The sequence below is a fragment of the Mangifera indica genome, chromosome 18 (genome assembly GCF_011075055.1).
Source record: "Mangifera indica cultivar Alphonso chromosome 18, CATAS_Mindica_2.1, whole genome shotgun sequence".
Lineage (NCBI taxonomy): Eukaryota > Viridiplantae > Streptophyta > Magnoliopsida > Sapindales > Anacardiaceae > Mangifera > Mangifera indica.
In genome coordinates, this window is record NC_058154.1 from 12,490,174 (window position 1) to 12,503,025 (window position 12,852).

Consider the following 12,852-nt stretch of genomic DNA (forward strand, 5'->3'; position numbering starts at 1 on the left):
TATACCCATTTGTGTAAATTAAAGATACAATAATATTCAATTTTATATATATATATATATATATATATATATATCTATTTATGTGTGTGTATATATATACAGTGAAGTCTCATATGTCTCATATCCCCTCCCCGTTTCTACAGAGAAAATTTCCTTTCTCTTTTCCATTTTATCTTTATTAGAAAAATAACATAATATTTATTAAATATTATAGTATATTTGTAATAATTCAAACTTCTTAAAAAAAATTCATTTAAAGGTTTAATTAGGAGCTATAAAGGGGAGTAGACAAATTAGAGAGGAGATGAGCCAGAGATATATTTATCTCTATTCTTGTGTCATCCCTAATTGCGAGGATTTAAATTGTATCTATCCTTATTCCTGTTCCCATTTCCGTTTCTATTAGGAAGGGGTGGGCAAATAATCTAATTTGGAAGATTAACATGCCACACACAGTTTAGAGAATTAGGGTCTCTTTCTGCCTATATTATGATAATTAAAGAAAAATAAATTGTATCACCAAATTTTTTAGTTAGCAGTTTATTTTATACATGAATTTAGACCCATCATAGCCCATGTAGTAGGGACCAAATTTGATATTTTTCCTTCGATAGGTATGTATCAATAAATCACTAAGAAGATTATATACATAAATTTAGTGGTTGGGAGCTGTAAACCATTAAGAAATCAAACTTAAGCAAGAAAAGTGTTGATGGGGGAAATTGTACCATCGTAACAATGTAACTATCTGGAAATATAATGTCAGTGTTGTGATTAGGGTGCAACAGAGAGTGTCTGTGTAATTAGAAAAATCAATAAATTAGTCAAAGAAAATGTGTTTTTCAAATGATTCGGTTGTTTAAGCAAAAACTGTGTTCATTGTAGTGTTGATTAATCTTCTTTACAATGTAATTACATTGAACAATTACAATAAGTGATACTAAAAGATTAGCAGGAGATTTATAGTTTATTTTTTTTCTTTTGGCTTAAGAAGATTTTATGAGAATGAGATAATAAGAGATCTTAGAGTAAAAGCTAGTAGATCCCAAAGACCTTTTTGTTAAATATTTTCTTTGGTTTAAATACATAGAATGAGAGGATGTTGTTGTCACCTAAAGATATTAAGGTTTTACTAAATTTATATATCCGTTTGATTAAGATAATATGTGCACTGTCAAAATGGTTACACATTGAAAAAAGTTGGTTATAAAGCCACCGCTTTTCATTTAATACGATATGTGTTATCTAACTGGTTGAATATTCTTTTGCATAGTGCTTATTCTTTCAATTTGAATACTTGATTTAATAATAGAAACGTAGTTATAATTAAATAGTTTAAATATTTTCTTACTTGGAAAAGATGTACCCATTATTATATGATTATATTCATTTAAACAATGTGAGTTATCCGATAAGGTGTTAGGTCATTAATCAACTGTTTGGCATACATCAAAGGCTTGCTGATTGGTAATTGCTATTGTTCGAGGTACAATTATTAAATTGCATGTCCTACCCACGTAACAGTAACCCCTTTTCTAGGCAGGCGCAATAACTTTCTCCCCCACCACCATGGCTTCTCTGTGTGATCAATGAAGAAAATCAACAAACCTTCACGCATAGTTGGACAATTGCTATTATCAGTGGTAGATCCAGAAGTAAAATTTAAGGGGTCAGTGCTAAAAAAAAGTAAAATATAAAAAAATAAATAAAAATAATAAAATTTATAAGAAATTAAATAAAATTTTAAAGGTTATATCAATAAATTTTTCAAAGTAAGGTTAACTAAAAATTTAAAGAAAATATATAAAAATTTTCAGATTTAAGAGGGTCAACCTGGGTCTGCCTCTATGTAAGTGTGCAAACCATGTACCATATCTATACGTGAAGCAAACTCCCAATTTTCATACCTATTTAGTATAAATATATTAAAAGAAATTAAAATTATCATGCATGTATATGTAATCTATGTGTTAAAAAAAGGAACCAATAGAAAAGAAATTGAAAATCAAAATTATGCCTACACAAAATAAGACATATTTGCCCCTCAAATCGAATTGAGCTCGAACTAGTTTAAAAGGAACTCTTCAAGCTTGACTTTTTCAACTCGAGCTGACTCAAACTCAATTTGGTTTCAATTGAATTCACCCCTAATTTCAGATAGTATTATCATAATAATATTACATCCTATTTTTATATTTTCAAATTTACATCACAAATAAAGGGATTCTAAAAAAATTACTATATGAATGATAAAATACAATAGTTGTACATTTAGTATTCTCAAAATGATTTAATCACGTAGTGATATATTAATGTTAAACTACAAATTACCAAAATATTATAAAATGATATAAAATTGATGGTATATTTATTTATTTATTTATTTTTACAATTTTTGAACATACATAGTCTATTTTTATTCATGGTGCATTAAATCAAGAGGAAACATGTGTTGGGGTACATTGGCAATGTGACAGTTTTTTTCTCACATTCGATGTAAAGGCACATTAATTCTCATTTTAATTGAAAAAATGACATAAAGCCTACCCACAATACGCGTAGGCACCCACCTAGCTTTGAATATTAAATTATATATTTAGATGATGTATCATTATATAAATATAACATTTAAACTTTTGATGACTTGCAATGTAAGGGAAATATTCAAACCAATTACTTCAAATTGTTAAAAGAGTAATACTATGTGCACAAACAACGATGTGTTAGTAAATAATTGAATAGTTAAAAATTAAAGATAAACCAACACCCAATTACAATGAGATACATCATAATTTGTGTATAAAATTGTACACAAAAATTGTACACAAAGTTATGTACATAATTTTATTGTTGTTAAAAATCTAAGTTCTTTATCAATAATATTATCGATTTAGTTTTGATTTATGACATAAGACTAACTTTAGGGATGATAATTTAGTTGATAGGATCAATTTTGGTATTAATTTTTTTATTACCTTTATCTTTATGATATCTAGATTCAATAGTACTTTATAGAGTGGATTCAAATCTAATCGACTCTAAATAAGAGTTAGTTTAAGCTTAACTTAAATCCACAACGACCAGTTTGAGATCAAACTTTACTTAATGAAATCATTGAAGATAGAGAAAAGGAATTATCGAAGAAGAATCATTCAAATCATAAAGAATTGTTAAAGATAATAATGAATCATTCAAATCCTAAAGAGTTGCTAGAGAGGAAGAAGAAAAATCAAATATATATATATATATATATATATATATATATATATATATATATATATATATATATATATATATATATCTATATACATATATATATGTGTGTATAAAGATCATAAAATAATAATAATAATAAATAAAAATAATATAATTACCATGTCATAGTCTAACTTCCTTAAAAAATGTGTATTTATTTGCATTAGTAATATGTACTATATTTTATAATATATCTATCATGTTGTATCTTATGATACTAATTTTTTTTACTTATATCATGTTATATTATATAATATATGCTGTGTATCATAATAAAATTATGCTAGAAAATTATAACAATGTCAAATTCACCATAATCTTTGGATTGAAAAACAAAATTAAACAAATAAAAGATGATACATCACAAATCCAAGTCCAAGTTGGCTTACGTTATTTCGATGCAATACTCAAAATTAGGTAGAATAGATGTACCTTGTTACACGTTTTTTACTTTGAGTTGTCTAGTCGTTTGCAGTAAACACTTGCCGACTAGCAATCGTTGTCATCTGAGGTACAATTATTAAATTGTAAGTCCTACCCACAAAACGATAAACTTTTCTAGGCAGAAGCATGGTTCTCCCCCCAAGCACCATCGCCTCTTTGTAATTACCGAAGAATATCAACACGCCTTCATGCATAGCCGGACAATTGATGTAACATAAATAAAATATATCAAAATAAATAAAAAGATAATAAAATTTTAAAAAAAGTTAAATAAAATTTCAGGGGTTATACCCAAAAATTTTTTAAAATAAAAGAAGATTAACTAAAATTTTAAAGGGAGTCAAATAAAAAGTTTAAAAGTTATATATGAAAACTTTTTAAAATCAAATAAAATTAATTGATCCCTCTTGATCCTATTGGAGTCTGCCCTTATGTAAGTATTGCCCATTGCTGCTAGTCCTTCAAGTGCAAACCATGTACCAGATCGATAAGTAAGTTTATACATGATGAAGAATGTTTAAGTCCAAGACAAATAGTATTTAAGACAATTAGTGGTAAAACACGCTACAATAGAAACGGATTCGAACTAAGTTGGTTTTAGGTTGATTGCTTGTTTGGCTTGTTCAAGTTCGAAATGAGTGGTTATGAGTTGAGATTGAATTATAAGTTTGTGATGTTATCATGTTTGAGCTCAAGTAATAGGGGTGCTTAGCACGATAGACTCACGAGCAAAATGATATCGTTTCGGCAAATTCAAATTGTTTTTGCCAGTGTTAACATTATCTAAGTAGTGAAAACAATATATTTTTGCTCTAACTTTATCTATTGTTGTTGTTGAAGGTACAATTATCAAAGAATAAATCTTATCCCATATAACAATAACCTTTTTTAGGTAGAGGAATAACTCTCCCCCCAACCACCAATGCCTTTATGTGATTAATGAAGAAAATGGATGGACCTTCAAAGCAAACTCCCAATTTTCAAACCTATTTATAAATAAATATATTAATTGAAATAGACTTATCATGCATGTATATGCAATCTATCTATGTGTTAAAAAAATGCATCAACGGAAAAAAAAATTAAAAATCAAAATCACGCACATACAAAACCAAACCAATTTAACCCTCAAGCTGAACTAAGCTCGAACTAGTTTTAAAATAATTAGTCAAGCTTAAGCTTAGACTCAAACTTAACTTTTTCAGCCAAACTTAAGCTTACCAAAATTCAAACTCGGCTCTGATAGAATCCATCTCCAATTCTAGATAGCTTATCACAACAATATTACTATTTTAAATTTTTTTAAATTTATATCACAAACCAATAGATTCCCAACAAAATTACTATATGAATGATAAAATAAAATAGTTGTACATATAAGTTTCAAAATCATTTAATCATATAGTGATATGTTATATTTAGACTATGCATTACGAAAATATTATAAAATGATGTAAAATTTATGGTTTATTTATTTATTTTTACAATTTCGAAGCTACTTAGTTTTTTTTTTTTTTTCAAAGTAAAAGGTCTTTTTGCGACCTTCATGTTATTAGTACTATGCTCTAATCAACTGAGCTAATAGGTTAGTTAGTTTCGAACCTACTTAGTTCATTTAATCAGGAGGGAACATGTCTGGGAGGACATGGCAATGTGACAGTTTTTTGTTATTTTCATATCCGATACAGATGCATATCAATTTTGATTTTAATTAAGAAAGATCACATGAACCCTACCCACCACATGTGTCGGCACCATGAAGTTGAAGACGAGATGCTTTCTCTGCAAAATTTCAATTGTGACTTTAAAATAGAGAGTTACAAAGTTACTTTTATTAGGTGCCAACCATGTGATAACCACAAAAACCCAAAGTCAATTCAACCAAAATTTCACCATATGAAAATTTCATCTCTTGTTTACAAATCTAACCACCCAAAGTGAGTGTGCCCCATAAAATTGATTGTTTCAATTCAATGTTCCAATCTTTGAAATTAATGGAGTGTCATTCAAGTAACTTGGTATAAAGATTATGGGTTTCTTACACTAGAATCTCTCTTAAATAATAATAATAATAATAAAAATAATGTAGAATACGAATTTTTTTGCTGAAAATATGAGTAATATTATATGTATTAATAATGCGTACATATGTTAATATATTATTATATAATTAAGTATTATTTTATCTCTAATTCAAATTAATATAATTGGATATTTGTGTTTTGTGCATTATTAGCGCTTGAAACATTATTGTTACAAACACTTTTCTCTTGTTATTTTAAAAAAACTTATACTATTACTATTACGTATTAATTGTGTTGATTTCATATGAAAATGCTTGTATGTAAATGACATTTTAATAACTGGTTAACAATTCTAGGTAAATAGTTGAAAGTTTAGTTTTAAATAAACGATCAACTATTTTAGCTTTGTTATACTTATATTTTTCAATTCGAAAAAAAAAATCTTAAACCTTATAAAACCAGCAAAATACTTTAGCAATTTTTTTACCAATAAAATTATTTATATATAAAATTATATATATTATTTATATAAATACATTACTTTACTGATGAAAATGGCTCGAACTTCAAAAGTTTGGTCCCTTTTTAAGTCCACACACATGGCTCCCCCTTCGGGACTTCCCTAATTTCTATTTAAAATATTAAAAAAATACAAAGATTTGAGTTGTCCATGTGTCTTTAATATAATTTGCTTTCTTATTTTGATGACTACCCATGATAATTTATGAAAGCCAATCGGTTTAATCAGTCCTAGATGTGGTGGGTAGAGTTTGACATGATTGTGTGGAAACATGAGGGCTATTAGATGGGAACTCAGCGATGTCCTTTGCAAATGAATAATAATCTAGTTGGGATCCAATTAAGCAAATAAGAGTGGATTCAAACTGATCTGATTTTAGTTTGATAGGCAGAACAATATTGTTTTACCCAAAGATGTGTAGAATGACATCTTATTATAAATGAGTTACAAACTCGAACTACAAATTCAAGTCACATATTGTTAAAATGATGTTGTGTTGTGGGCAGTTGAATATTCTTAAATATTATGATATTAAATGTTAAAAATATGGCCTTATTGGAAACAGTTAATGGTAGAAATTGTTCTGGAAATAAACTTTGAACTTCCATTATCTATTAGTCTATTTCATAATGAACTGTTAACCAATGCATACTTTGGAATAAGTGCTATTTGTGTAACGCAAATCTTGAACTTTAATTTATGATGCGTGGACCTTCATAAAGTGCTAATGCATTTCTCACCCTAAAAGCTAACTCGAGAGGTGAGTTTTTTTTCTCATTTTGTTATACCATTGGGATTCCTAATAATCATCTGGCCATCAGGTCCAACACAGGGGTGAGACTCCCTCACACTTATATACATGTCAATTCTCAATCAATATGAGATTCCTACCAATCCAACAGTTATCGGTCTAACACCAGTCACAACGAAGCCCACCTTAACTGAGCCTTCGAGGATACAAAACCCATCCTAAGCGGGCTTCGAGGGATGGGTAAAAGTAGAGAACTAGTTGGACTGGAAGCCTTCCCTTGGAGATTTGTTCGTTAAACCCTAGTCTTTGATATCACTTGATTGGCCTCTACAAAGTGTTATTGGGTCTTTCCTGCTCCAAAATCTAGTTTAATGGACAAGGTTTTTCTCACACTTATGTACCCAAACCCAATTTAATTCCCAACCGATGCATTCTCTGCCAATCTGGGATTCCTAAAATGGCGTGAGGTTTGTATATCTAGCAAGAGCTTGACTGTCTGTCTTGCTTGGATTATAAGGTGTGGATTCCGAAGACATGGGAAAAAGGATACAAACAATTGTCTTCCTTATAAGAACAAAGGAAAAAGAGTCTCAAAATTTTGCTTTCTTAATGATTTTCTTTACGAAGGCATGCACATTAACATGTAAACTGTAGCGTTGTGTGAGCAGTTTTGCTTTGGTATGCCTGCCAATTGCTGTTTGTGTTGGGTGGTAGATTTGAATGTTCTTTTGATTGATTTTGAGCCTTATGTCATATTTGAAATTGTGATTTGAGTATTACTAACACATGAAAACTTGTTTACAAGTATAAACTCTGTTACAATTCAATGAGTTGATAGGGAGAGGAAAGTATGCTGAATTTGAAAGCTTTTGCACACAGTGGTCTGTCTCTAGATTTGACTTTGAGGCAGATGACTCCAATGTGAAGGAAATTCAATACGTTTTTTATTTTTATAACAATGAAATATCTGTGATTAGTTCTTTAATGTATCCTCCTAGACGAGCACGTACAAGGAGAAAAGATGGGGCCTGACAAGAATGGTTAGATCTGGTGGAATGCCATCATCCCATTCAGCAACCGTGACTGCTCTTGCTGTTGCTATAGTCTTACAAGAAGGAACTGGGGGATCAGAGTTTTCTGTTGCACTCATTTTCGCATTTGTAGTACGTACTGGTAAACCGGGTCTTGTTCATTCTTTTATGTCTGTATGCGTATTAATATGATAAGAATCTTCAAAAGAATTACACCCTAAAATTTATCTATTAAAATTGGAGAATACGAAGTTATATAAAACTTTTTAATATAAAGTTTAAGTCTTATATATTGTACTTGAGATTTTAATATATCATCACACTCCGTATCTCTGATGTCCATATAGGTTGACTATATGCCAACTCCTTGCTAGTCTCGAATAAACAGTACAAGGCAAACATTACCACATATGTTATATGATTACAATTGGGAGACATGTCAAATGAAATAAACTCTAGAAAAACCACATCCTAAGAACTAATTGTTGAGGTTAGAGAGTCCATAGTCATTTAAATTTTATACTAAAAACTCATACTAAATAATATAGAATCCAAATTTAATACCATTGCTTGTGGGATTGTAACAAGTTCAAATAAATTTCTTATTCAAAGAAGTTAATCCACAAAAAATCAGTGCTCTCAGTTTCCTATCATTTTCACTCATTCAGACGATTCATTTTGCTGGATAGATTTAGCATCTGGATAATTATTTTGCCATTTCTAGTACCTTCTCATTTTAGTCTTTGTGCTTATTGGCATTGGAAAGTTATAGAGATTAATAATATTTCGTGGTCCCTTGAAGGTAATGACTGATGCTTCTGGTGTGCGCCTTCAGGCTGGTCGTCAGGCCGAAGTAAGCTAACTGCTTCAATGTAATTTCATTTCTTCAATAATACATATTAGATAATGGGAAATTGAAATTTTTGCCCTTTTTTTTACCGTGTATACATATATACCAGTTATTTTAAAGTTTAAACAAAACTACCACAACAGTATAACATTGTTCTAAAATACCCCTATTGATGTAACTCATACAGAAAGAGAGAATATCATCTCTCTTTTTTTCTTCAGCCTTCCAGTGAGGAAGAAATCTTTGTAGCATGAAAAAATTCTTCAACAAAGAAAACATGTGATTGAACAATAAAACTTATATATTATGTGTTTTCTTTATGAACAATTGAAAATCAAATAATGTATGATAGATTCATGTTCATGAGTTCATGTGAAATTTAATTTTATTGTGATTTTATATTATTAGATTATTTAATACTGTTATTTCATATTATTTTTATTGTTTAAAGTTGTTATAATATTATATTAATGGTTATAAAATACAAAATTTTAAATCTAAAAAATTTTCAAACGAAGAACGGGTTGGCGTCACCAACCCTTTGGCGTTAACGCCAACCCTTGGCGGCAACGCCAAGGGGTTGACGACGCCAACACCCATTGACTTATGTTTTTTTAAAATTTAGTTCACTGCATGGAAGATTCAGTTCACACCAACACCTATATAGTAAGTCCTATTGAATTTGAAGATTTTTGGATTTTCTTTCATACAATAGGGTCCACTGCATTTAAAGATTTTTAAATTCTCTTTTATAAAAACAATATTTTAACTTATATAACCCCATCACATGAAAAAGAATCCAAAAATTTATAACAATAAAATAAAAGAGCTGACGCCAACCCTTTTTAGTTTTAAGAAGGGTTGGCGTGATGCCAACCCTTTTATTTTATAAAAGAGTGAGCCCATGCCAACCCTTTTTTAATTGAAGGGTTGGCCAACGCCAACGTTTTTTTAAATTTTTCTGTAACTTTTTTTTTTCAGTTAAATGTGAACTCTTTATTTTTTTTAGTTAAATTTTACCAAATAATTTTTTTTACTCATCATGGTACAGTTCTAAGGTTGTAGAGAAAAAAAGAGAGGATCTTTTTGCATGAGTCCTTATTTGAAAATTGAGGAAGAAGAGAGAACAAATTTCCAAAGAAAAAAGAGTGGATCATTTAAAGAAGAGTATTTTAGGGAAGTAGATTACTGTTGTGGTATATTTGTTTAAGTTTTAAAATAAGTGATATATATATATATATATACACAGATTAAAATAAGGTTAAAAATTTCAATTTCTCTTAGATAATTCGGTTTCCCAGATAAGTTTTCTGGTGAAATGAAAGGGAAGAAATAAATAACAGAAATTCTTGTCAGGGCTTCTGCTACCTCTATATCTCTTTTTCTGATATGTTGTTACTGTTGGTGCTCTTCATTGCAGTTACTGAATCAAATTGTATGCGAGCTGCCTCCTGAACACGCCGTCTCCAATGTTAGACCTCTACGTGATTCCATTGGCCATACTCCTGTTCAGGTCTGTGACATTTTCTTATTTGGTATGCTTTCATTATGCTATATTCATTATTCATTTCTAATGCTCTCGATGGAGCTATTGCTTGTGCAATTTTAGATAAACTGGCTTTCAGAACTCTCACTGCATCTCATGCAACTTTTGATCACTTATCCCATTTTTCAACTAATTTTTGTTGACAAAACAATAGAATTAAAATACAAACGTATTCCAAGATTATAATACTGACTTTCAGATTGAGAGTAAGAGAACCTTCTATATGATGGATAGAATACCGGTAAAGAATATTTAGAACAAACTAAGGTTGAAAGTTGAGGTTTATGTAACGCATGGTTTCCTTAAAACAGATTCGTCTCCTGCCCTCGAATGCATAAGAGTTTGAACAATGTCTATTTCCTATGATACAACAACGAAATAATAGCTAGAGAGACATCACTCTTTTATTCGGATGAACTAAGAGAGAAAATTTTGGAGTTAAAAAAAGAAACTGAGACAACTCCCGAGAAATTTGTGTGTTCAAATGACAGGAGAAGCCCCTTTTATACTGAGAGGGGACGGACATTGAATTCCATTGTTAAACCTTAACTTTTCATCTTTGAACTTCACTTATCGTCTTTCAACTTCTTAACCCTTGACTTGGTTAAATTTCATTCAATTTTTCTTAACAGTGTTAACTTGTTGTTTCATTAATGTTGTTGCAGGTTGCTGCTGGTGCAATTCTGGGATGTTTAGTAGCACATCTCATGAGAACTTCCAAGGGATGATGTGAAAGTGTGGCCAGGAGCAATTCTTTGACAATTCTAATTAACATTACTACATTTGATGTTGCTGCATTGCAAGCTTTCCTGCTTGTGTACTGCAGCAAACTAAATCGAGAAAATCTCCATACCTTGATGCTGTAGCTGATATAATTGCTTGCCATCATCATCAGAACTTAGGACTGCTTCACTAAATGATATGCATCACCCAATAAAACTATGTGCACCTAATTTGAGTATCAAATTAGGTATTTGGATGATATATCATTATCTGATTAAGTGATTTTGAATTAAAAATAAAATAACATCCTGTCTTATGATGACACATCAACTGGATACCTTAATTAGGTATTCAAAACATGATACACATAACATTGCTCATACATCACCATTGCTTGTCCTTGTGGTCACTCATTGTCTCATTTCTTTTGTTTCTAAACTAAGAAAGCTCTTTCGTGATTAGTTATCACCGTATCATTGATCAATACCTAATTTCTTTTGTGTAATCTTAGTCTAAAAATATTTATGAAAACTTCGCTTTCCAGTATTACATTTTTAAACCCCATACCAGAAGCTTGTTCATGTAAGTTGGCAAACTTTGCAACACGATAGAAGTTATGATATCAAATTATACGAACCTTAGAAGAATTATACTTATACAGCTAACTGTTGATATTAGATAATTTAAAGACACATAAATTTCACATTGAAAGCCCCAACTTTTTGATATAAGATCCAAATTCAATAGTTTACAGTTGGACCGTAACATATTGTTAGATTTCTTGTATTCAATTTCTCTCATGTGGGAATGAAAGTTTCTTGTTTGATAAATGGAGCGAAGTGGTGATGCTAGGCCAGAAAATACCAATTCTAAGTTTGCTTAGCATCACATGTAACTTAATTTGCTAGCTTTCTGATGTAGGTAAGTAAACCATATTTGTGTTGCAAGCTTGAAAGAAATCATTTCGTACAAGTGAAGTAAAATCTAACTATGGGCAGTCTTATAGTGAGAATTGAGATCAACGTTTTAAAACCCAGGTCATCCGGACATGTAAGTGGCAATGGCTTTGGGTCCATATGGACTCACTGTTCAACCAAAAATCTTGCACTAATTTTCCGATGAATCACTTGTTTAGAGTAAGAATAAGTTGTTGAAAATGATTAGATTGATGTTGAAAATGAATCAAATGATGCTATTGACATTAGAAATAAATCAAATAATCACATCAACATCGAAAATGATGGGACTGACACCGGGAGGAAATAAAAATGGTGATTTTTTCGTTGAAATGAGCTATTGAAAAGGAGATTTGCAATGGAGAGAACAACCATAAGAGTCCTATGTGTGATAGGGTCTTTTGACCTTTCACCTGGTTTTTATACACTTGGGGGAAACTTTTCATTGGTCCCTTCACAAAATAAAAATGACAAAATTACCTCAAATACATATTAGTTTACCCATAAACAAAACAAAAAATTCAATATCACCCTTAAATAGTTTATCGGTCCAACCATTGATTAACATAGACCAACCCCTTTATCGGATCGATGTCTAATCTGGATACGAAAACCATGATTGAGATCTTGATCATCTCAAAAAACACCTACGCTAGACATGCTCTTTCAGGATTGAGGATTGTTGCATATCAAATTGCTTGTCACATTGGCGGATAACAGTTTGTGGATCAGGTCAATAAGGAAGATTAGTG

The 12,852-nt window shown here is 30.3% G+C and overlaps 1 protein-coding gene across 1 annotated transcript; it reads left to right on the plus strand.

Moving 5' to 3' along the window:
* Positions 1-7,230: 7,230 nt before the first annotated feature.
* Positions 7,231-11,358, plus strand: LOC123201774 (uncharacterized membrane protein YuiD-like). The gene is made up of 5 exons (XM_044617328.1): positions 7,231-7,281; positions 7,993-8,157; positions 8,828-8,878; positions 10,296-10,388; positions 11,087-11,358. The coding sequence occupies exons 1-5, from the start codon at positions 7,231-7,233 to the stop codon at positions 11,147-11,149; spliced, it is 423 nt and encodes a 140-aa protein (XP_044473263.1). The 3' UTR covers positions 11,150-11,358.
* The last annotated feature ends 1,494 nt before the right edge of the window (positions 11,359-12,852 follow it).

Excerpts from the sequence above, each read along its gene's own strand:
- LOC123201774 (XM_044617328.1), top strand. The coding sequence starts at position 7,231 with ATGGGTAAAAGTAGAGAACTAGTTGGACTGGAAGCCTTCCCTTGGAGA. Across the intron at positions 7,282-7,992 it reads AAGCCTTCCCTTGGAGATTT|ACGAGCACGTACAAGGAGAA; the intron begins GTTCGTTAAACC and ends GTATCCTCCTAG. Across the intron at positions 10,389-11,086 it reads TTGGCCATACTCCTGTTCAG|GTTGCTGCTGGTGCAATTCT; the intron begins GTCTGTGACATT and ends ATGTTGTTGCAG.